Raw genomic sequence first — 23,010 nt, 5'->3', positions numbered from 1 at the left:
CAATTGATTGTATCTTGGACTTAGCTAAAATGAGTTGATGTCAATGTGGATGGCCATTGTCCTCTATGAGGGATCAATCATTGTAATTACCAACCTAAAGTTCCTAGTAACACTCAGTATCAGTTCTTATAGGTGCCCTACAAAGTATTGGATTTTGAGCTATTAAACCGTCGAAGGGAATGACTATATGTAATATTTGAATTCCTAATAAGGTTTGAGAATTCAAAATCATCAAAGAGATGTTAATATTATTTAGATTTGCATCATCCCTCGTAAATCTTGAGGGATGTAATCGTTAGAGACATACTTTAGATCAAATATCAAGTTTTCATGTCTCTCCGTTGAAATTATATCAAGTTAACTACGAACACATCCCAAGTGAAATGTAACAAAAACTTCAATCATATCGGGAGAAACTCTTATTTATATTTTGAGATCCCTAACTACTTGATGTGTTATCTTTGACTTAAAAAATATTTTTTTATTATGATTGACATGACAAATCTAATCAAATTGCTTTGTCAATAAAATAGTAGATATGTCTTAAGTCTCAATAGGACAACGACAATCTTCAAATCAAAGAGTTTTTATAATATTTATGGATGTAACATAAATAAATGAACCATAAATAAATATTTATTTTATTTATAAATATTCCTAAATATTTAGGCCTTCCATACATATATATACATTCCTTAAAGTGCCTAACTTCCATATATGTATATATATCACTATTATTAGCATTAAATAAACTCATGCTAATTATTATTCATCACAATTATTGGAGAGATTTTTTAAAAAAAATAAAATTTAAAATACTTAAAAGTATCCTTTTAACACTTTCATCAAATAAAGGAGAAAACAAAATTAATTTATTCTATGGGCATATATAATATATTAATTGGACACTAATGTTATTTGGATTTTCAAAATCATTATCTGAAGAGTCAATCATACTGAAATCTATAAAAACAGATGCACAAAACTTCAATTTAGACGAAAAAATTGCGTAAATAATATATATATATATATATATATATTAAGATGAATAATATATATATATATATATATATATATATATATATATTACTTTTATTTTATTTTATTGTTCCTATTTAAGGACTCTCTCTCTCTCTCTCTTGCATGGCTAATGATGCAAGATAAGGTAAGCTGTGTTACGAAGGAAGGAGTCGAAGAAAACCTTATTACAATTAAAGGACGAAGAAACCTGAAATGATCTTTTAATTAACTATAAAACATGTTTTCTAATCGCCCTAATATTAACTCCCAATTGGCTGCGATTCCCATATCCCATTCCGCAGTAGGGACTGTTACATCTCCGACTTCCCCCCGTTTCCTCCGCAACGATCCCCGCATCGGCTTTCCCGCGATCTCATGGACGACGACGACTACTACTTCGATGAGAGCGATGGCGACTACGGCGGGAGCTCTTACTCCCTCGAGGAGTGTCACGGTGATGATCTCAATGATATCCTGGTGGAAGAGCCCATCGAAAAGATCTGGACCACTGCCTCGGTAAAAAGATCCTCCTCCCTTACTCCTTCTCGTTAACGGCTTTTTTGCTCCGACGATGAGGGTTTCTTCCCGTCTGGAAACGGTTTTGATCTTCTTGTTTTCTTGATGTCTCTGGAGATTGCCTTCTTGTTGGTTCTGACTTCAATTTCTTTTTCCGTTCATCGCCGGCAAATTATAGGTCATCTCAGCGGAGTCTCTTCTGGCCGCACAGGTAATCTCCCGCTATAGTTCTGGCTATGGTTGCTCGTCGTACTTGTAAAGTGGAGGGGGAAGTGTACTAATCTACCGTCGAACTTTGTTTTCCTCAGAAGGAAGTTCTGCAGAACGTGATGAGCTTGTTGCTCATAAACGAGCAGCAGGCCAGGTCGTTGCTCATCTATTACCGGTGGAATGTGCAGAAGGTGTACGACTCTTTTGAACGGAAGGGCAAAGAACCGTTGTTCCAGGAAGCAGGGGTGGTCATTTCGGACGACAGAGACCTTGACATCTTGGGGTCGTCGACCGCCGTAATCACCTGTAACGTCTGTTTCGAAGATGTCGCCGTCCTCGATGCCACAAAGATGGACTGCGGACACTTGTTTTGTAACGACTGTGAGTTCTCTTCTTTGGTTCTAACTGGATTGTTATAATCGGCTTTACAAGACTATTGCTCATAAACATGACCTGAATCGAGACTAAGGAATGGGCCCAACATTCACATATAACGAGATTGGTCATTCAGAAGGTACCGAGGTTAAAGAAAGTTAAAGCAGTTGCCTTGCCAAATTCTTCATTGAACTCTTTCGCTTATAACCACCTGGTTTTGAAGCTAGAATTCTCATAACCAGGATCCAGAATTCAGATTTAAGGAATAAAATGAACATTCATGTATACTGAGATTGGATTTTCAAAAGATAGTGAGGTCATAGAAAGGTGAAGTACTAAACTTTCTGAATTCGTTCAAAAGAAACAAGAGCAAGCAAGGTGAACGAAGTATTGATTAGGATGAAAGCTGTTAAGAAAGTACTAGTTTACTGTATCTTCTTTCGAGTATGTGAGTTCTTAGGATATCAATGAATTGACCTGAGTAAGTAGTTTGTCATGCAAAACTTCAAAATTATTCCTTTTACTCCTAGATCCTTTCTTGAGCTTCCACTTAGTTTACATCGGATGACATTATGCATAGCTGGTCTAACTCAAATGTTAAAAGTCTAATATTGTACTTGTAAAATTACTCTGTTTTTTATCAACACCTGTTATTCATAAAATAGTTTTATTGTTTGATTCTTTAGTTGCACAGTGCAGGATTTTGAACCTTCGTCTTAGTTTAACTTGTAACATTGTTATCCGTACCGCCTACTGTTCACTCTGTGCTTGCTTCCTTTTTTATTTTTGCCTAGGTTGGACACAGAATTTTATCATCAGGATAAAAGATGGGGAAAGGACCATTAGGTGCATGGACACAAAATGCAATGCTATTTGTGATGATGTCATTATTCGTAATCTAGTAAGCCGAAAGGACCCATGTCTTGCCGAACGCTTCGAGAGATTTCTTCTTGAATCTTATGTGGAAGATAATGACAACATCAAATGGTGCCCCAGTAATCCACACTGTGGAAATGCAATACGAGTCGATGGAAGTAATGTTTTTGAGGTTGAGTGCATATGTGGGTTCCAGTTTTGTTTTAATTGCTCGCTTGAAGCACACTCACCATGTTCGTGCCAGATGTGGAAACTTTGGGTCCAGAAATGCGGTGACGAATCAGGGAATACAGACTGGATCATGGTTAACACGAAGCCCTGCCCCAAGTGCAACAAGCTCGTTGAAAAGAATGGTGGCTGTAACTTGGTCAGATGTAGATGTGACCAACATTTCTGGTAAGATCTCTTCCTATGAAATTTTATTTTGATGGAGAAAAGTTTTGGTTAGCCCACTTCATTTTCATAAATGGCATGTTAGATTGCAGCTAGGATTATACTTGTAACAGTGAAAAATGTTTGGTCTGATTCAAAAGGTTGCCTAGATTTCAGTAATGAACTTTCTTTTTCTCTTTGATAACCCACTGCTGATTTGAGCACTGATTTTTAACTAAATCCTCGATCGGTTCAAGTCAACCCAAAACACCAAAACCAAACACATGACTGATTTCAACTCTTAGTTGTGTAGACATTTCTTACTTCTTCCTCATTAGCAATTGAATTTCTCGTATATTTGAAGCTCATTCGTTTGACTAAACTGTAAAATGATTAAAACGTATACGTACATTTCCATGGAAGTTTTATATTCTTTGTGAAACCAATTGATCCTCCTTAACCTATATGTCGATGGATTGGTGATATCATGAGAATTTTTATGAGGGGTTTTTGATATAGCAACAAGGGAAAGAAAATGAGAAGTTGGTGCACCATGAATCCTGAATTACTATGTTGGAGCTCTAGTATCTGAATATATTTGTCTGTTTGTTTGCTAATTCAAGAAAATCACCACCTTCCTGATCAAAGACAAAAAGTATTAGCTCTTTGTAATTCTTCTTTTACCTTGTTTGTTTTGGATTATGGTTGCTAGCATCGGCTTCAGAACATTTTCACCGTAGATGATAATCTTAATGCCATGAAGACAGACTCCTAAATTGCAATGCCATGTAGATTGTAGACAAAAAAAAACCCCCATATTGATTTCAGAGCTCATTTGATAGTTCCGATTAGAACGAATTGTTTCAGGGATTTGAGTCACATTATTTGGCGTCAAAAGGATATGGGGATGGTCGTAACTCTCTGAGTGAGTTGCTCAATTATGCAGAACTCTTGACTTGACTTTTGCCTGACTTGTTTGGTATATGTGAACACTAAAACCAACAACTGTAGGTCTGCTGTCTCTTGCAACAATTAATAATACTCGGTATAAATCTGCCACTGTTTTTTTTTTCTTTAAATGAATTTGCCATTGTTAATCATGATGCATGTGTTACATAATCTGATCATATTTTTCCTTATTTATTTCTTTGATATTCTTTTTAAACTAGCTAATGTAGAAAGCAAACCAACTACTAGGCTTTTGTGGATGTTTGCAGTTGGTTATGTGGTGGTGCTTGTGGGGCAGAACATACGTGGAGCACAATAACTGGCCATACTTGTAACAGTTTTACACGAGAAAAAGAAATGAGTTTTTTGGCTGTGAAGCAAAGACTACAACGGTACATGCATTATTACAATCGATATATGACTCATGCGGATTCATTAAAGAAGGAAAATACTCTTAACGAAAATATCCAAAGAAAAATATCTGAATCAGAAAACAATAACTCTATGATCAAAGATTACAGCTGGGTGCTGGAGGGATCACGACAACTCCTCAGGTCAAGACGTGTCCTTAAATACACATATCCATTGGCATTCTACGTATTTGGGGACGAACTTTTTAAGGATAAGATGACACCGGAGGAGAAGGAAATAAAGCAGCATCTATTTGAAGACCTGCAACAGCAGCTAGAAACCAATGTGGAGAGGCTCTCTATGTACATAGAGAAGGATTTTTATGATTTCAATGATGAGCAGGTTATCGAACTAAAGTATCAAGTTGTCAATTTGAATAGGGTCGTGAATAAATTTTGTGGTCAGATGTAAGTTTACTTTCTCCCTTTAGTAGTTGTTGTTGATTAACCAGTGAATAATGTGTGCTTCCATACTTATGCTTCAACCCTTGCAGGTACAAATATATCGAAGATGACTTGCTTGAACCCATGAAACATGCTGTTCACCGCATTGCTCCTTACAGTTCTGGTGGTCCCAATATGTTGTTGCAACCCTCTTCTTCTTCTTCTTCTGGGAATTCTGGAGATAGCTAGGGAGTCATGAAAGCCAACTAACATGACAGATCGAGACGTAGGATTTAACTACTAATGGTGCTGGTGAAGGTTTTTTCATTAGAGCTACTTGTAGATGTATAGCTTCATAGGAACAACTTGAAGTAGTACAAAACTACACCTTCATTGATTTGTGTATAGAATAGAGAAGAATTTGTTCATGCAAACCTAGGATGACTCTGGAGATCATTCTTTCTTTTGCACCAGTTGAACCAAATCTATAACAGCTGAATGTTAGATTTCAACTTGCATTTACTATACTAGAAAGCTATCATGAGTACTTTTACTTGAATATAACTATATATATATATATATATATATATATATAATATATATATATTTATTTATTTATTTTTAAATTATAAGGCTCTGATTATAAATTTTTTAAGTACAAAAATTAAGAAGCTAATATATCTAAAATATAAGGGGTAAAATTTCAAAAAATATTATATATTTTAAACCTCTGCACGTGGTATCACATGTCGAATCAACGATTGAGTTGAGGGCAAGATCGTCATTTCGACCGTTCTTGTTCGCTCCGACGATCAGGGGAACGCTCGCCCTCCTCCTGGTGTCCGCGATTGCCCGCCTCGCTGATCTCTTCGATATTAGACGCGTGGACGCCACCGGCGCGGGCTTAGTGGCGGAATCATTGCCTGGGTCGTCCGCCTCACCGCTGCCTCCGACGACTCCGAAGACCTCGTGTTCCGACAGGCGCCGCCGTTCCACAATGCCGCAGAGTGCGAACCTCCGTCGGTGAACGGGGCCTCGGCCAACGGCGTCGTGGGCTGCCAGTCGCTCCCGCCGCGCCAACCACGGCGGGGCCGGCTGATGCCACACTCAGGTGCCACAGCGCCCGCCGCCTCCTCCAGGTGGGGGCGGCCGCGGAGTCGACGCCTGCGTCGTGACCTTCACTGTCAACTGGCTCAGCGTGCTCAATGCCATCGCAGGCGCGTACAGCGAGAACCTCTCCGTTGTATGCATCGTCGGCGGGCACAAGTCCAACGACTACGGCACGAACCGCATCCTCCTCCGCCGCAGGGTGTTCACCGACGGCCACAAATCAGGACAGGTTTGTTGCCCTTAATTTAATAGACGAAATGACTGTCTTGCCCTTAACTTAATCTTCAATTAGGTATTTGTTCAAAATCATTTTATTTCTTATCTTAGATGTATTCATCATCAACAACAACAGCAACAAGATCCTAAATCTTAATTATTTAGGATCGATTACATGAATCTTTTATCGTCGTTGAGATGTGAGATTAGAAATAGTTGCTGCTTGAATTTTGATAGCTGACATGGTCGGAGCACTAAAATGGTTATTTTGTTCAGCATTGTTTCTGCTGTGAAATAGTTGCTGACAATTAATAGTTGCTTTGTTGGTAGCAGTCAATTAATATTTGTGGAATGTATGGTGTTAGATTAGTCTTCAAGCCTGATCTAATTGTTTCTTCTTCTTCTTCCCTCCTCGAAGACTTAATCGAGTCTTAATAATAGTGAAGGAGAGTGATTCTGGCAATCTTAAGCCTGTGATTAGCTTGAATAGTATTTTGTTTTGTTCATCATGTGGGGACTAAAACACTGCTATTTAATCTCATGGCAGCTGACTCCGATCTTTCTTTTGGTCCTCGGAGAAGATGATTTGAGATTCTCTTGGCATTTGACCTTCGACTAAAGACACGAAAAGCTACAGAAGCCTATCGCATGACGATCTCAAATCTCAAAAGCTTCGCTAGAAACAGCTGCTCCTCCATGTGCTCTCTCGGTATCAAAGAAAGTTCCACTACCACATACGTGAAACTACGAGCATGCTTGCCAGGCTTTTGGACTCATATCACTTTCGATCATGTAGCTGTTTGCTTGCATCACGTTTGGTTCTTTCAATGGTTTTCCCACCTACAGATAGGCTTTCTCCACTTGGGAGACAAGACTTGAAACAAAAGCTACCCTGTTCTCTGCAGTATGTGCTCTAATCTTTATCTAAGCTTTGCACTGGAAGGCTCCGCATTAGAGTCATTGCACTCATTGCTTCTCATGATCTAATTATCGACTTTTAACTTTTCTGTGATTTAGCAGGTCTCAACAGAATCACCTCATTCTTCTTAAGTGATTGCAGGAGATTTGTGGAGGCATAAATATTATAGTGAAGGGTTATGTTCTTCACGTCCAATAAGCAAGCTTTTGCTTCTCCCCTGCAACACAAGGTGGAGGTCCATTCTCTTAGATCTTCATCCCTGCCATGCTCCAATTGTCAAGGAAGAAATGCGGTGATTTATATTGCGTACAACATGTCAGCTGCCAGAAAGATTCAAGTCTGAGAGCAATAAATTTAGAGCTTAATGGTTACAATGCCAACAGTTTGTTTGGCTGTGGAAGGAACAGCTCAAAACTTTTGCAGCACAGGAAATGGTTGCATAGAATATACATCGGCTCCTGTTCTATTCTCGGGGTCTACTCTGGCTTGCATAGAATACTCTCGGTGGTGCAAAGCTGCAGGTTGGTTGATGACAGCAGGACTTCAGCCCCCTTGTTTCTGCTGGCCATGCCCATGGGACTCAAGAAAAGGTGAGTCTTTTTCCCATCACCAGAGGAAAAAGGTGGGTGTGGGTACTGACCACCTTGCCCCACACTCTCTTTAATTGGTACCAGAAAACACCAGAAACCTACCAAAATCATTTAAGAAAGCTGATTCTTTGACAAGCATTAGGCTGCTTGGGACAGAGGACAACAAAGGTATCTTAAGCTTCTTTTGAGATGATTTATCCAAAACAAGGGGAAAACCCCAGTAGTGCTAGTTTCATTTGAAGTAACCACTGCCATTATACCCCTCACTTTCATCCCTTTTGAGGCTTTGCTCATCTTTGGTAATCCCCATTTTAAATGATCTTTACATTCTCCTTTTTGTCCTTTCTGCTGAGAAACCTTGCTCAAGACCAGTTCTATCTTGTCTCTTATCCATTTCTATCAAGAGCACCTGCTTCATGCTGCTGGAAAATTTGAATTGGTGCACAAATTTTGAGTGCTATCTCGAGACATGCTAATGCTCTAATTTCTAGTCAAGCAAGTGTCAGTAAAAAAGGGACTTGATTCAGTGTATGAACAATGTTGGTGTGCCAGGCATATGAAGATCATGTTTATCCCCACAAACATAATCAATCAATCCATACAAATTAATTTGACTTGGTTTTATTTAAATAATGCCTCAATAAATGAGTTTGAGAAAGGTAATGTGCATCTGATCTCTGAAGGACCACCAGTTGTTGTTGTGTCAGGATTGAGGAAAGGCAAAAAAAGGAAAAAAAAATGTGAGAAGAACTTTGACATTTATTGCTCTTGTATGACTCCCAAGAAAGAGGTCTACCATTCATTATTTTATGTCTGTGAGTGGCATAGGTCAAGCTGTGTCTGTGTGGTTGATTGGGAGCCTTCTTTAAAGAGGCTCTTCCTGCCTTTGGCTGAAACCTTCCAAATTGGTTGTTTTATTGTTTGGCCTGTGTTGCATGCTGCTTTCCGCAGTGGAGGAACTGTGGTACTTGGTGGGAGCTGGAGATACCTGTAGACCCATTTGGCCATTCCTGTCACTGGCTTTGCTTCTTTTCAGATACCCATAGAGGTAAGAAGTAGGATCTGCTTGCTCTGAAAGAGTGAAGACTCATGGCCTTCTCGGTGCCATCTTTTCTTTTCATGCCTTCTCTGATAAATGCTTCTTACTCTGTGTTTCAGCCGCTTCTCTAAGGATCTACGCTCATGGAGTCTGAGGGGAAGCATGACATCCAAATGCAGGGTGTGAAATGCCAAACCCATTTCTTGGACAAAATGCATTCCCGCAAGATATCTTCCGGGCACAAGCGCTCCAAGAGGTAGCTTATCTCCTTCCCAAAACTACCGTTGCTATCTTGTCATCGTGCCACTGGTTCTTGATGGACCAATAGATCTTTGTCGAGAGCTGTGGTTATATTAGAGCTGCAGAATATCGGCACTCATTTCTGGAACCATTTCTCCTTGTCACTGCTGGTCTTTGATTTCAGTGACTCCGAGAAGAGAAACAACGAAGATATATTGAACTCTTCGGCTAAACCAGTTCATCATGCTAAGCCGGTAAAGCTCGTCTCCTCTCTTTTGCTCCTCTCAGATTCCAGGATCTCGTAGCGATCTTGTGGTTCTTAAATGACTGGAACAGTTTAACCTCTCATGGATTTCTCTGTTTTCTGTTTCTAATCTTTATGTCGAAAGTTCGGTCTTTTGTTATGATCCATAAGTCAATCTTGCATACATGAGTAATCTGATAAGGTCATAGATTTTTGCTTGACTCTTTTTAGCTCTTTTATACACCAGTTATGCATTCAGCAGCAGACTATCTTTCATCTGCTTCGTTCGACTTAGGGAAGCACTTAATCTGTGTTTCTTTGATTCAAGGTTAATGGAAAGTCTACTGGCGACAGTGAGATCCACGATAAGCAATCGCCTAGCGCTAAGGTCCAAATATCACTGAAACAAGAGGTACTTAGATCTGTTCCATTTTATTACCACAAATGTGGGCAAGTCAAGTTATACTGATCAAGATAGCATTTAATTAATTCTTCTTAAATAGTTCCTCTCTCTCTCTCTCTCTCTCTCTCTCTCTCTCTCTATATATATATATATATATATATATATATATATATATATATATATATATATATATATACACACACACTTTAGCTGAAAAGAGAAGCTTGGTTCCTTGCCGTTATGATTCAGTACATAGTAAGCACTATAACCATCCTGAAAATTCATTTATAACCAGTTTTACAGCATTTTCAATTTTCAACAAAATTGTTCAAGAATCATGGAGAAAGTGTCGAGCAATATTCGTAGATTTTTTTTGAATTTTTCCTACTTGCGTTAACATGCTGCAGATTCTGCAACTTGAGAAGCGGCTACAGGATCAACTGGTTATGCGATGTGATCTAGAAAAAGCCTTGGGGTATGGCTGTTCTGTGGTTTGTTCCTCGAAAGAAAGTTCAATGCCAAAGGTAGCTGCCATTTAATGCTTTCCTCATCCTTTTCTTGGGTCTTTTTGCAACTGAACAATATCAATCACATTAACTATCTCATTATGTAAATATGTTCATTTCTGCTCAATTAGACAGAACTAGGAAAAAACAAACACATTGATTGGGTTGGCATCGATTAATCCAATACCATAGTGTTATTATTATTTTATATGAGATCCATCACATTGAGTGCTTCTTACACTAATCAATTACCGTGCGGTAGAAAACTCTACAAAGTAATATTTTTAATACATTATGAGTGTAATTTCTGTCCTTCATGCTGACTCGTTTTCATAGGCCATAAGCATGTTGATCTGGATTTGACCATGATCTAGTGAATGACTACTATATATCAACTTTGTAAGAGTTGATATTCATTCTCATTCTGAATTTGTCTACACTAGTCGAATTTTATGCAAATACATTTTGTTGTATACTTAATATGTCAGTTTCTGTTTGCTGATATAGCTAAAACTGCTTGTGTTTTCAGCCTACAAAGGAACTGATAAGGGAGATAGCCATTCTAGAATTAGAGGTCATGCATCTGGAGCAGTATCTGTTGTCACTTTATCGCAAAGCTTTTGAGCAGCAAACATCTACCTTATCTCCTCCTGCTAATGGAAACAAAACTAAAAAGGTTTTAGGTTCTCAACCAGAGTCACTTCCTGAGTCAGCGAAACTTAAAATCTCATCTAAGAAAGGAAGCTCGAGAATTCAATCTAGTCAAGCAGAGGTGCCACAGAAATGGACCGCTGACTCGGTGAATCGAGATTGTGAAGTCAAGTGTCAGGGGAAGTTACTTGGTTCTGATATTCACTGCAGCCATTCTTCGCTTTCTCACCGTGCTGTTTGTTCTGCTAGAATTTCACCTTCAGAGGAAAGTCTTGCTAGAGCTCTTGACTCGTTCCATTCTCAACCTTTGTACCTCCACGAGGTAAGTGGATGTCAATCTTTGACTAGTATCAGATTTGAACCACAATTTTTGCAACCGAGTGACTGTTAAATTCATTTCCTAATTTTGATTCTGAAATTCTCCTTGTCCAGGAAGAACAAAATGCTAATTCGGGGGTGATAAGCTTGGCAGAATATCTTGGGACTAGTATCACCGATCATGTTCCAGAGTCTCCTAATAAACTTTCAGAAGATATGGTCAGATGCATGGGTGCCATATATTGCAAACTGGCTGACCCTCCATTGGTTTATCATGGCCTTTCGTCATCTCCTGCTTCATCTTTCTCATCTATGAGTGCACTCTCTCCCCAATATCTGGGGGATATGTGGAGTCCTGGCTATAAAAGAGAATCGAATCTAGATTCTCGGTTAATTAATCCTTTCCGAGTTGAAGGACTGAAAGAATTCAGTGGACCATACAATGCAATGGTGGAGGTGCCTCTTATTTGTAGAGATCGTCGGAGGCTGAGGGATGTTGAAGACATCCTACATAACTATAAGTGAGTTGCATGATTCCACCTCAACTCTTGTCTAGTGCTGCTGCTTTTTACCTGCATTGCTTTTCTCATTAGTACGATGCTAAACTTCTGCACTGCCAAGCATTACGAGTCTTAATTACCTGAGGCATAATAATAAAATTGAAACTCTTTGACAGATTAATCCTTCAGCGATTGGAGACAGTTGATCCAAGAAGGCTGAAAAATGATGAAAAGCTTGCCTTTTGGATAAACATACACAATGCCATCATCATGCATGTAATTTTTTTCTCTAGAGCTATAATTTTCTCCAGATTTTTCACTCCTAGCAGAAGAATATCTTGCACCTTCTAACTGGACTTTTGTGGACCTTCTCAGGCATATATAGAATATGGAATTCCAGAAGGTAATGTGAAGAAAACTTCTTTGCTCATCAAGGTACATAACAATGATTAAGTGAAAGAATGACGAATCAAGTATTGCCTTTTGCTTAGATAATGTGAAATAACATACACATCTTACAGGCAATGTGCAGTGTAGGTGGTTGTTCGACTAATGCAGCCATGATACAAGGTTACATTCTTGGGTGCAGGACACACTGTTCCGGGCAGGTAGGCCTCGTACTCTTGTTCTTCTTTAATTTTTTTACCTACGATGGCTGAGAAAGATCTTAGGATTATGCAGTCACATGTCCACCATAACTTCAATAGCTCATGCCCCACAACCATGTCTTCATCTTACCCAATTAAATCTGTTCTTAGATTTACTGTTGTTCATCCATCAAGCATGTCAAAAAGCTGACGTAAACTGACTGAGGAATTTTATGTATTAGGAATATGTAGAGAAAGGAAATGCAAGGATTTGTATACAGACAAGTGAAGCTGTTGAAACTAGGCACCTAAAGTCGTACATATCATTGTAGTATAAATTTATGCCTATGGAGTAGAACTTAAACACACAAGCAAATGTAATTAACTATGAATAACACATAAAACCAGAAGAAATAACAGAAGTTACAGATCCATCGAATAATTGGAAAAAGCAGGTGCTTTGAGTTTGGCTGATTAATTGTCATGAATATAGCTAGCTGGAATCTATACGTGTAGCATTCACATTCCTGCTATGGAGAGTCGATGACACAAAATATGGCCTGATCTTGAGGTATAGATACCGAGATTAACCTCCAATATATAGGAGAAGATAGATGTATAATTATTGTATCACTGTATTGTAGGGAACCTATCTATATGTGTATAAGAGATATAGAGATGCTTAATCGAAAATAGAGAACTGGTCAGAGATTTCTGATCTCATTTTCCAAAAAACTTTATGTAGTAAGAATACTCACATACAAGGGAGGATGGTAACAGTCACAGGCACATCTTCTATTGGTACCTGCATCGTATCTGTACCTGTGTGTACAACGTCCAAAGTCTTTCATGAACTATTGACATGATCAACCGGAACACATCTGCTGGTGACTGTTGATCATTTTTCTCCAAGGAGTCTTAGTTTGTTTAGATGTTTTCTGTTCAAAAATTCCGAACATTCCCAAATGAGGCTTATGGAGTGTCCTGCTTTCCTTGCAGTGGCTTCGGACATTGCTCTATCCGAGGTTAAAGCAGAAGGCCAGAGATGAGTGGCAAGCCTATGCAATTGAGCAACCAGACCCTCTTCTATACTTTGCGCTCTGTTCGGGAAGCCATTCTGATCCTGCGGTAAACTTCTTAATTGCATTCATCTGATTTTTTTATGTTTTCTTCACCGTTTTTTTTTTTTTTTTTTCCTCTTGTTACAGCTGAGTGATAAAAAATGAGCATAAAAATCATGTCTTAGGGATCATGATCTGCTTGATAATTACAAAGAGCTATTTATGAAATCTTTTTAAAATTGTTAGTTTATGTTCAACAAATTTAAAATTAGAAGCATTTATGTGTTTAGGCCTCACTCTTTTCATACTTGAATTCAATGGCTTCGTATGTATGATGCTGACAGGTCCGAATATATAACTCTGATAGACTGTTCCATCAGCTGGAATCAGCAAAGGAAGAGTACATTCGTGCTACCGTTGGTATTTGGGAGGAACAGAAGATCCTTCTACCAAAGCTTGTAGAATCATATGCTAAGGACACAAAACTAAGCTCGCAAAGCTTGGTCGACATGGTTCAACGTTACCTTCCCGAGACTCTTAGGATGGCCATGCAGAGATGCCAACAAGGCAGATCGAAAAAGATCATCGAATGGGTACCTCACAACTACAGTTTCAGGTATCTGCTCTCCAGAGAATTAGCATTTCCTCAGATCAACTGACAAATAACACGATGCTGGCTGTGAAAGAGGATTCACATCTCTCTTTATTTTGTTTTTCTTGTACAAAAACAAAAGAGCTGATGCATTTTGTATATTGAGAGGTTGCAATGCATCATCACCTGTGCATAATTCAGTTGGCCTTGATGAAATCCTGACATTAACTTTGGCATAGAAGGTAAAAAAGTATATTTGCCTTTTCGTCAAGGAGATGATTGCATGGCTTGTACTGACACCAGTTCGAAAGGATGATGGCTTCTGCATCTTCTCAGGTGTTTCACTTGCTACTGGAAGTTACTCTCATCATCTTTCAGGATTGTTGTATGAAAGAAGGATCACATAACAAAGCAGTTCAAGCTTTCACCGAGTCCAACACAGACATAGTAGACTCATGTTTCTGCTTGAATCAAAGGTGGAGAAGGATGTTTCTCCTTTCCTTTTCCTGGAGAATAAACATGATCTGATCAGACTGCAGGAAAAGGCTATTGTGTTTTGTGTTTTGGTTTGTAATCTTTTTTTGCAAGGATATGTTGGGAAGTCACAAAAGTAGGATTCTGTTTCCATATTTTTTAAAATGAAAAATGAAAAAACAATTTCTTAGAAATCCAAAAAATTGGGTTTTTGCAAGTTCCTGATCGTGTGTTTTGGCAAGAAGAAACGCCAACATCTCAGGATGATAAGGATGAAGAGCAGCAGCAGATGCTTCTCGCGAGTCGTGCTGCGCGTCTTCTGCCACCAATACCATAACTGCATCTTTCTTCCTCATCTGTTGACGTCAGAGGAACGGTAGATGCCGCCGCCGCCGATGGCTTCGACACATCTCCCGAGTGGCAGAAGCCAGCCACGAGTGCTAGTAGGTGGATTTGGTGTCAGTCCTTTGCCACTTCCATGTGTTGCAACTTGTACCTGCATCTGTCTCCTTGTGCTCGACTTTCGGACCTCTCCATGCTCTATATGAATACACGGAGGGAGAGAGTAACTCATCGTCGGAGGCAGAAATGGAGGCGGCGTCCGAGGGGGAGTCTCGAGCCATTGCTTTCGGTGAACAGCAGGAGGCTCTCGTGGTGAGGTCATGGAATGCGATGAGGAAGGTCGCAGCTGATGTTGCACTGAAGTTCTTCTTGAGGTTGCCTCTCTTGCCTGCTTCCTTCCATCTCTGTTCTTCGTCACCGCGTCGCCGGCAACACACAGTGTGTTCTGCTCTTGGCAGGGTCTTCGAGATCCAACCTTCAGCCGCTCGACTCTTCTCCTTCCTGCGCGACTCCAAAGTGCCGCTCGACAAGAACCCAAAGCTCAAATCCCATGCCATGTCTGTGTTCACCATGGTATATCTTCTTCCTTCCTTCCCTTCCCTTCCTTCCTTCCCCCTTTCAATGCCATGTTCGGTTGCAGGTGTGCGAGTCTGCGACACAGCTGAGGAAGAAAGGCAAGGTTTCGGTGAGAGAGACGACGTCGAAGAAGTTGGCGGGCACTCATCTCAAGGCTGGCGTCGTCGATAAACATTTCGAGGTTATTACTCATCGAAGAATCGCTCAAACCAATTGATAATGATTGTTAATTCCAAGCCAATGGGTTTTTTACGCAGGCGGTGAGGTCTGCGTTGTTGGATACCATAAAGCACGCAGTTCCGGAGATGTGGTGCCCTGAAATGAGTGCTGCCTGGGGAGAAGCCTACGACCACTTGGCTGCAGCTTTAAAGGAAGAGATGAGGCTTCTCACTTCTTCTTCCTAAGAAGTGGTAGCTTTGTCCATCCTCTGATGAATAAAATGATATCTTATATACAGGGTTTGAATATAGTCTAATAGAAGAAGAAGAAGAAGAAGAAGAAGAAGAATACCACTTCGGTAAGCTTTGGAAACTGAGTGTGTAACCAGAGATTAATAATGAATGGCTCCCTCGCAACATGCCGAGGGGAAGAAGAAGAGTCGAAGCTCTTCCCATGACACTCTCTCTTTGTTTCGCTCGTGCTCTGCTGCGAGTAAGCATCGTAGAGAAGGGCAAAGAAACTGTTTGCAGTTCTTGATTTCAACCCTCATCGATCCGAAACAATCTTAGCTTCATATGAATACGAGGATGAAGACGGAACATATAGCTTTGGGTTTTAGCCGTATCGTCTTTACGCAAAAATGGCTTCTGCTGCTGTTCTATTAACGACGGCACACAGAATCGATGATGACATGCACGTCAGGAGGGCAGGCGGAGGGCGGCGCTGGCCTTGGCGGCGAAGAGGCAGAGGTCGGGGAGGGAGAGGGGGCGGTGGGAGTAGGAGAGCGGGAGTAGGAAGTACAGCTGCCCGGGCTGCAGCTTCTCCCCTTCCCCCACCACCGGCGGATGAGCTCCCACCTGCATCGCCTCGCCGCTGCAGACGTAGTACCCCGGGCTCCTCGCGACCACGCGCCCCGCCGGCACCGCCGTCTCGTACTCCTCCATCTTCCCGTCGGCGCGTATCACCTTCGCCGTCGCCGAGGAGGACCACTGCGCCGTCCAGCGCCGTTGCTGCTGCTGCTGCTGCTGCCTGACCTTGGACGACACCGGCGCACAGTTCCCCATCACGTATCTCTCCCGGCTCGCGACGTGTTGCATGAGAGAGAGGGACGCTCACTGACCGCTGAGACCCATCAGTGGACTTGATATAACGCAGCAGACGCAACTGGATTCTCGCAGATTTACCAAACTAACCTTCGCTTTGACCCAAATCCATAACGTGCGAACGCCGCTACTTTGACCCCCACAGAGAATGCGCAAAGCACCAACTCGTCCATCTTCTTCCTCTGATCAAATCTAACGTTTCCGCGAACGATCTGTCTGCCCTCAAGTCCAGCGAGAGCTCAGCTTCGTGGTCTTATCCGACCATCAGGAAGCAGGTACGGAACGACAGCATCGAACAGGAGGAAGAAGATTGCACATGAGATGTTTGTGGAAAGGACGAGGACAATGATGCAGAGAGGGAGGGGAAGGGCAGAGTAGGAAACGACGGGGAGGGGGGGGGAGGGGTCTCTTTCTGGGCAGCTTCGGATGGGGTTGGCCTCACGGGTCACCCGTGGCCGTGACGGGTGGCTTTTTCCTTGAGCTGGAGCGCAGCAGGTCACGCCGGCCTGCTTTCGTGGAAGTCTCCTCCTCCGGCTGGGCATCTCATGTGATCCAGCAAAAGTGAGCAGGTCAAAAAGATCCGGAAGGGTGGGATGGTGACGGTGGCGGTGGTGGTGGTGGTACTGTTGATTTAGACGTCTCTTGCCCTCTTTCTTCCTTGCCGTAGAAGCACATCCATAGCTGGTCAGCATCCAGCACTCGGTACTCGTTTGTCTTACTGCAGCAGTCACAGCTTCTCCTGATTGCTTTGCTATAGAAGAGAAATGAGTCATCGACATGGATCGAGCCCAAATCCATGAGATAATTGCAACAGAAGCCCATACAATATTCTATAGCCTCCTCAAGACACTTGCAATTGCCGACAAAGTTCTCTGGTATTATTGACGTCATTTTTTATTTGTTTTTGTGTGGAAATTGGAAAAAGAAATCCCCCCAAATATTTTATTTTATTTACAGAACTAATAGACCAAAATTTTCCGATTGGCTGCGTTGCCAAAAGCTTCCGATCGCTTCGACCTCCTACATCATCCCATCGATTAATTAGATCTCGAACGTCCATCCTCGATCCACCGGTCGACGTCTGCCCGTCATGACCAACGAACTCTTTCGCTTGGACGGTTCAGATCGTTCCGCCCGATCTTGCATTGAAGGTTTCCGCCTCCCCTTCTTTTACCTCTCTATTCCGGAATGGCGCTCAGATCCGGCGCAAACTTGCGCAGTCCGCCACCGCCTCTACTACACCTCCGCGCCTTCTCCTCCTCCCTCCCGCCGATGGGCACGGCCACCGACACCCCCGCGGGAAACACCTGTGGTGACACAACCCCCCCGCCGCACTGACCCGCGGCGCCCACCAGCGCGGCGCTCGCCTTCACCGCGAGCCTCGCGAGGTCCTCGGCCTGGAGTCGGCGCTTCAGCATCGACCGCGGGAGCGCGAAGTAGAGCTGCCCAGGGCGGAGCTCCTCCTTGGCGCCCACCCCGGAGACGAACGCGTCGAACTCCATCTCGTCCGCATCGCACACGAAGAAGCACGCGGCGTCCTTGCCCAGCGCGCCCGCGGCCGTCACCGGCCGCGAGTACTCGCGGAGCCCACCGTCGGGAAGCACCACCTTCGCAGTCCCCGCGGCCCCCACCACCACCGCCGCCGCCGAGGCGCACGAGCTGCAACCCCCCATCGCCGAGGAGAAAGCAATGCCGATTGAATTGGCCCCTCTTTTGCTCTCAATTTGAAATCTCCGTTGCCGTTTCGCTTTCCGTCGGGAGACGAGGCGCGAGTTGTTATAGGAGGAGCGTCACGCGTCGGCTATTTTGTCGTGTAGCGAAAACATGCCAGCCCGGAGTCCGATGATGACAGCTGGTGACGGGTCGGGAGTGTCGCTTCCGAAATGGTCATAGCTTTCGAGAAAATTACGACAGATGGGATTAACCTCGAGAACTGAAGGCACCCCCAATAAAGCCTTGGCTGAGAGTTCCAACGAGCATTCTATTATATTGGAAATGGAGAGCCTACGTGTAGCTTTCGATAGACGCCTTACAGTAAAAGTCGCAACGAGATAGATGTACGCGTGTAGCTCGTAGGGAACGTTGTGCCAAGGTCAGTCTAGTAAATTAGTTTGAAAGGTGGTCGAGGTGTCATGTTCTCATGCCCCGACAGATCGACAGAGGTGTTTTGGTGTCGCCACGTGGGGCAACTCTATCTGGCACAGGACTCGCGTGGGAGAGTAGTCGACCACGTGGTTTCTGATGCCCCGCAAAATTACTGACTCCTCCCTGCCGCGTGTTGTCCTCACCGACAAAACTTACGCCTGCGCCCCACGCAGGCAATCGTTGCCTGTCATAGAACGACACGTCAGTCTTTAGCTGAAGAAACATCAACGAAGCAAGGTGGGTCGGATACCCATGCGGATGCCATTAATTTTACATTGTAGTCAGTGCACTGGGAAGCGTGTAGGTCGCAGGAAATGCTGTAAGAGTTTGTGAAAGGCAGGAGATTGGCTGAGGTCGTTCACGTTCCAGCTTTCAAGAATTGGGTCGTAGAGTAGAATGCGGACGTGGCGTGAGTCCAGGCGACGGAAGCCGGATTCCCTGCCAGGCCTCCGTGTCGCCTCGAACGGAGACAACGTCTCCTCGGGAGCCACAGGGGGTGTGCGTCGGCAGACGAACGCACCACGTGGCCTTCAATGCTTCGTACGATTTGCCTGATTCAAATGGGCTCCGCTGTCGCCCCTCCCGCCGGCTCCCGTGTGACCGCGGCAGGTTTGGTCGTCGTGCACACGAGTGGATGCTGTGTACAGGCAGAGTTGGTCCATGTGGACCCGACGTGGTGGGCTCAGCCAATTACCGGGTCCCACAAAATGGTGGCCACTAGATTTCAGTTCGAATCTCTTAGTTGTCTTAACGACGGTTCCTTCTTGTGTTTAGCTGGAAGCTTGTCATCCGAGCCCAGCTCTCGACACCAAGCTGACAGTCTCGTGACAACCTACGCTTACGGGTGAGTTTTCCCTCATCATCGGGGACGGCGAGGTGGCCATGCGGGCCATCGGACCATCGACACTTCGGGTCGAGCCGCCGGCAGAACGGGCGGGCGAAGAGGGATACGGTGATGGCGAGCCACGACGCGGCGTTCGAGGAGCGGGCGGGGGAGATACTGTTCGGGTACCAGCCATTCGCTACGCAGGACGCGCGGGTGTTCGAGCGGGCGGAGGAGTTCGCGGGGGCGGCGCTGCTGCGCCACGTCGTCTGGTCGAACGAGCCCGACACGGAGTCGACCTCCCACATCATCCCGAACAAGCAGTGCACCGGGAAGGACTTCGTGGTGCCGGTGGCGCACCTCCTGTTCGTCGAGCTCCTCCTGCGCTACGACTCCTTCGAGGTTATTTTTAGTATACTGTGGCGTTCAGTATCTAAGAAACCACTAATAGTGAAGGTTGCAGTATAATACACTAATTCTTCCTCCTCATATTCTATATGGTTTCTTTACTCTTCGGCTTAGTAGAGCTCCACTAAGTCAGTGGTGAACGGAGTCTGGTTTGATGAGGACACCGACAAAGGTATGAAACTGACCAACTTAATAAAGTCTCCTTTCCCTCACTAAACTAATCCTCGACCAAACAGATTGCATTGCTCGATGTCCAAAGGTATCGCCACTTAATCTCACTTCAGATACATGCATCTGAGGCAGAACCCAAGAAAGCAAATGCGAAGCACCGTATCTAATTCATGGATTCCGAGTTAGCAAAGCTAATTAACACCACCTTTCCAGCATGCTTTGTCTTAATTGTATCAAAGCTTTAGACACTGATTCATTTCAAGCATACCAAGAACAAGAAGGCAAACAACACTACTTAAACAAGCCATTAAACATTATGCTCTCCAGATATTTCATCCCTGAAAGAATCAATCATCTAACATGAATTATATTAAAGACTGCAGATAGTTCTAGTGTTCGTGAGCTCGTGGGAGATAAACGCAGGTCTGCTATTTGGATTTCTCATGACCATCGACAACAAATTTGTACCGACAAGGAATAGCTTTTGCCGGCAGCATTCAAGAGTCTGGTTCGATCACGAACATGTTTTATAGACTTGCATAACAGCGGTACAACAATTGAGTTCATTGCTTTCAGAGCAGACAAGCTCGTATACATAATGCAGAAGATGGCATGCAGCCTCTCAAGCTACGCTAAATCTTCTCTGCCACTTAGAACAGTATGAAGAGAGGTCGCTTGAGATCACCAGCATGCAGGTGTTGGATCATCAAGGGGAGGAGAAGGCATCATCAAGCCATGCGTGAGGCTCCCCGTCCTTGTCGACGCCAGGCTCTAGCTCACGCAGGGAATGGAGAGCAGTCCGGATCTGGTTGACGCGTTTCCGGTGGCGGATCCGCCGCAGCACGACGTCTCTGTCGAGAGGCTTCCGCTCGGCGCCGCCGCCGCTGCCTTCGGAGTCCGGCTTGAGGTAGAGGCAACTGGTGACCGGGCTTCCGCCGGCCGGAAGCTGGTTCTCGTCACCATAAGTGGATGTTAGTGAGAAGGAGGAGGAGGAGGAGGGAGGCTTTTGGGAGATGAGGAAAGCCATGGCGAATGCAGCGAGACTGGAGTGAAGAGACCGAGAAGACTGAGAAGGTGGAGAAGAGAAGATGGGAAGGGTTTATATAGAAAGGTCTCTCAAGTCTCAGCTGCCCGGAGGAGAGTTTTGGTACTTCGAGATTCGTGTTCGAATAGAAAACTGTAACACTGACCCGCTTATTCGTCGCAAACAAGCGGATTTGGTTCTTTGGTTGGATCCGTTATAAGATCATCATGTTGCATAAATCCAGAACCCTAATCACGCATGTTTTTGCCAATCTTGAAGCAAAAAGAACTGGTACAGGATGGATCAGATCAGTAGATTAACAGGTTACACCCATTGGGCTCATCTTATTACGACCCCTTATCTCAGGTTTCCCTTAGGCTCCGATCAAGAATTGCTCCATCATGATGATATGTGTAAGAAGAACGATGGCATCGTCTTTGTCACCTCCAAAGGTATCACGGACTTAATTAGTTTTTTGTCTAAGTTATTCGACACATTTATATATTCGTCCACAAATGATTAGTATCATCAAAATCTCATATGATCCTTTAAGGACCTACAAAAGATAAGACGGATTAGAGAAAATATTGCTCATCATGTTATCATTATATTGCTCACCAAAGTAAAGCTTCGAGTAACTCATAGTCATACCTCTATATAATCAAGTTCCTTACAGGATTTCTCCTGTATGTATCGTATTGTCTAAAATTATTTTATTATGATTTGCTATAGTATGTCACCTCCTAATGATATCTTCATTATATTGTGATATTTGTAAGATAAATTCATATTATGATCTCTCCATGTATGACCTCAACTACTACATCGTAAAGCCTCTATCACCTTTGATTGTGTTCGCTTATTTGTCAATCGACATTCGTCCACTCACTCTCGAGTCATACATAAACAAAACATAACTCTAGGATAATTCATTACCCAACGGCTCTCAAAGTCTATTAACTTTGTTGAAATTGGTAGGCCATTGTCTAGATCTTAGGCTTCTGCCTCCATTACAATCTCTGATGTGAAACAGCTTCTTTTGCTACAACTCAAATGGTAGCACTATAATATTTTTTTTTAGAAATACTTGCCTCCACGTCCTCTTGCCTCATGCCAAGGTTTTTTGACATTAACTTTATCTTCGTAAGGTGAGTCGCATAAATTCTCCTACCAATTATATCGTTGAAATAATATACATGTGCTTCAAAACTCCATTCGACTTTAGTATCATACAATATAAGTTTGTTCTATTAGAATGAGAGACCGATGAAATGATATAATCTTATTTTTACTTATGTAAGAGTTCATGTCTTTGACCTTTATTTAAATGAAAGCTTTGTGTCTTCACTTTATATTTCATCTCCTATATCGACTCCCTTCATACGACTCAAGCACTTCACTAAGTTTCACTCAATTTACTCTACTCCTCTATATGCATTGAGTTGATAGTGACTTTCACACATACCATTTAATGGGTTAGTCCTTCGTCGAGTCCGATCTTTACATTGGATCTTAGTGTATCTTCGTTTGGTGATGCCTACGGTTGCTTTTCTACTTGATCTTGTAATGCATCTAGCATTATCTTGTGTAAGATCATGTGATAACTCCTCGCTACTTACCAGCTCCATTGAAGTTTATGGAGTTATTGTTTTAAGGTACTCCCCCAATATATGCAGTCTGTTATATATGATTTTTTTT

General features: G+C 42.9%; 4 protein-coding genes across 5 annotated transcripts; 3 read left to right on the top strand and 1 right to left on the bottom strand.

Annotated features, from left to right (window-relative positions):
- The first annotated feature begins 1,325 nt into the window (after positions 1-1,325).
- Positions 1,326-5,468, top strand: LOC103983750 (probable E3 ubiquitin-protein ligase ARI2). Its single transcript, XM_009401021.3, has 6 exons — positions 1,326-1,536; positions 1,715-1,747; positions 1,845-2,127; positions 2,916-3,393; positions 4,587-5,135; positions 5,222-5,468. The coding sequence occupies exons 1-6, from the start codon at positions 1,396-1,398 to the stop codon at positions 5,358-5,360; spliced, it is 1,623 nt and encodes a 540-aa protein (XP_009399296.2). The 5' UTR covers positions 1,326-1,395; the 3' UTR covers positions 5,361-5,468.
- Positions 5,469-7,485: 2,017 nt separating this feature from the next.
- LOC135672886 (uncharacterized) lies at positions 7,486-14,706 on the top strand. 2 transcript variants are annotated; one of them, XM_065181358.1, is made up of 12 exons: positions 7,486-8,994; positions 9,105-9,241; positions 9,410-9,479; positions 9,798-9,881; positions 10,280-10,396; positions 10,908-11,351; positions 11,462-11,868; positions 12,024-12,123; positions 12,223-12,282; positions 12,369-12,455; positions 13,434-13,562; positions 13,840-14,706. In XM_065181358.1, the coding sequence occupies exons 2-12, from the start codon at positions 9,129-9,131 to the stop codon at positions 14,152-14,154; spliced, it is 1,926 nt and encodes a 641-aa protein (XP_065037430.1). In that variant the 5' UTR covers positions 7,486-8,994; positions 9,105-9,128; the 3' UTR covers positions 14,155-14,706. The 2 variants fall into 2 exon arrangements, with proteins under 2 accessions (XP_065037430.1, XP_065037431.1); XM_065181359.1 differs by lacking the exon at positions 7,486-8,994 and having other exon boundaries at positions 9,017-9,241.
- Positions 14,707-15,092: 386 nt separating this feature from the next.
- LOC135672888 (non-symbiotic hemoglobin 1-like) lies at positions 15,093-15,907 on the top strand. Its single transcript, XM_065181360.1, has 4 exons — positions 15,093-15,277; positions 15,362-15,476; positions 15,544-15,660; positions 15,737-15,907. Exons 1-4 carry the CDS (start codon positions 15,150-15,152, stop codon positions 15,881-15,883), a joined length of 507 nt encoding a protein of 168 aa, XP_065037432.1. The 5' UTR covers positions 15,093-15,149; the 3' UTR covers positions 15,884-15,907.
- A 104-nt stretch (positions 15,908-16,011) lies between these two features.
- On the bottom strand, positions 16,012-18,477 carry LOC135672889 (uncharacterized). The gene has a single exon (XM_065181361.1). It carries the CDS (start codon positions 18,412-18,414, stop codon positions 17,920-17,922), a length of 495 nt encoding a protein of 164 aa, XP_065037433.1. The 5' UTR covers positions 18,415-18,477; the 3' UTR covers positions 16,012-17,919.
- Positions 18,478-23,010: the final 4,533 nt, after the last annotated feature.

The sequence above is a fragment of the Musa acuminata genome, chromosome BXJ1-5 (assembly GCF_036884655.1).
Source record: "Musa acuminata AAA Group cultivar baxijiao chromosome BXJ1-5, Cavendish_Baxijiao_AAA, whole genome shotgun sequence".
In the NCBI taxonomy this organism is placed as follows: Eukaryota; Viridiplantae; Streptophyta; class Magnoliopsida; order Zingiberales; family Musaceae; genus Musa; species Musa acuminata.
This window is presented reverse-complemented; position numbering and strand designations above follow the sequence as displayed.

What these genes read in the sequence shown, in the direction of transcription:
- LOC103983750 (XM_009401021.3), top strand. Translation starts at nt 1,396, where the DNA reads ATGGACGACGACGACTACTACTTCGATGAGAGCGATGGCGACTACGGC. An exon ending in AGTCTCTTCTGGCCGCACAG is followed by an intron (nt 1,748 to 1,844) that starts GTAATCTCCCGC and finishes TGTTTTCCTCAG; the next exon opens with AAGGAAGTTCTGCAGAACGT. An exon ending in ACACTTGTTTTGTAACGACT is followed by an intron (nt 2,128 to 2,915) that starts GTGAGTTCTCTT and finishes ATTTTTGCCTAG; the next exon opens with GTTGGACACAGAATTTTATC.
- LOC135672888 (XM_065181360.1), top strand. Translation starts at nt 15,150, where the DNA reads ATGGAGGCGGCGTCCGAGGGGGAGTCTCGAGCCATTGCTTTCGGTGAA. An exon ending in CCATGTCTGTGTTCACCATG is followed by an intron (nt 15,477 to 15,543) that starts GTATATCTTCTT and finishes GTTCGGTTGCAG; the next exon opens with GTGTGCGAGTCTGCGACACA. An exon ending in TCGTCGATAAACATTTCGAG is followed by an intron (nt 15,661 to 15,736) that starts GTTATTACTCAT and finishes TTTTTTACGCAG; the next exon opens with GCGGTGAGGTCTGCGTTGTT.
- LOC135672889 (XM_065181361.1), bottom strand. Translation starts at nt 18,414, where the DNA reads ATGGGGGGTTGCAGCTCGTGCGCCTCGGCGGCGGCGGTGGTGGTGGGG.
- LOC135672886 (XM_065181358.1), top strand. Translation starts at nt 9,129, where the DNA reads ATGGAGTCTGAGGGGAAGCATGACATCCAAATGCAGGGTGTGAAATGC. An exon ending in CAGTTCATCATGCTAAGCCG is followed by an intron (nt 9,480 to 9,797) that starts GTAAAGCTCGTC and finishes CTTTGATTCAAG; the next exon opens with GTTAATGGAAAGTCTACTGG. An exon ending in GGACACACTGTTCCGGGCAG is followed by an intron (nt 12,456 to 13,433) that starts GTAGGCCTCGTA and finishes CTTTCCTTGCAG; the next exon opens with TGGCTTCGGACATTGCTCTA.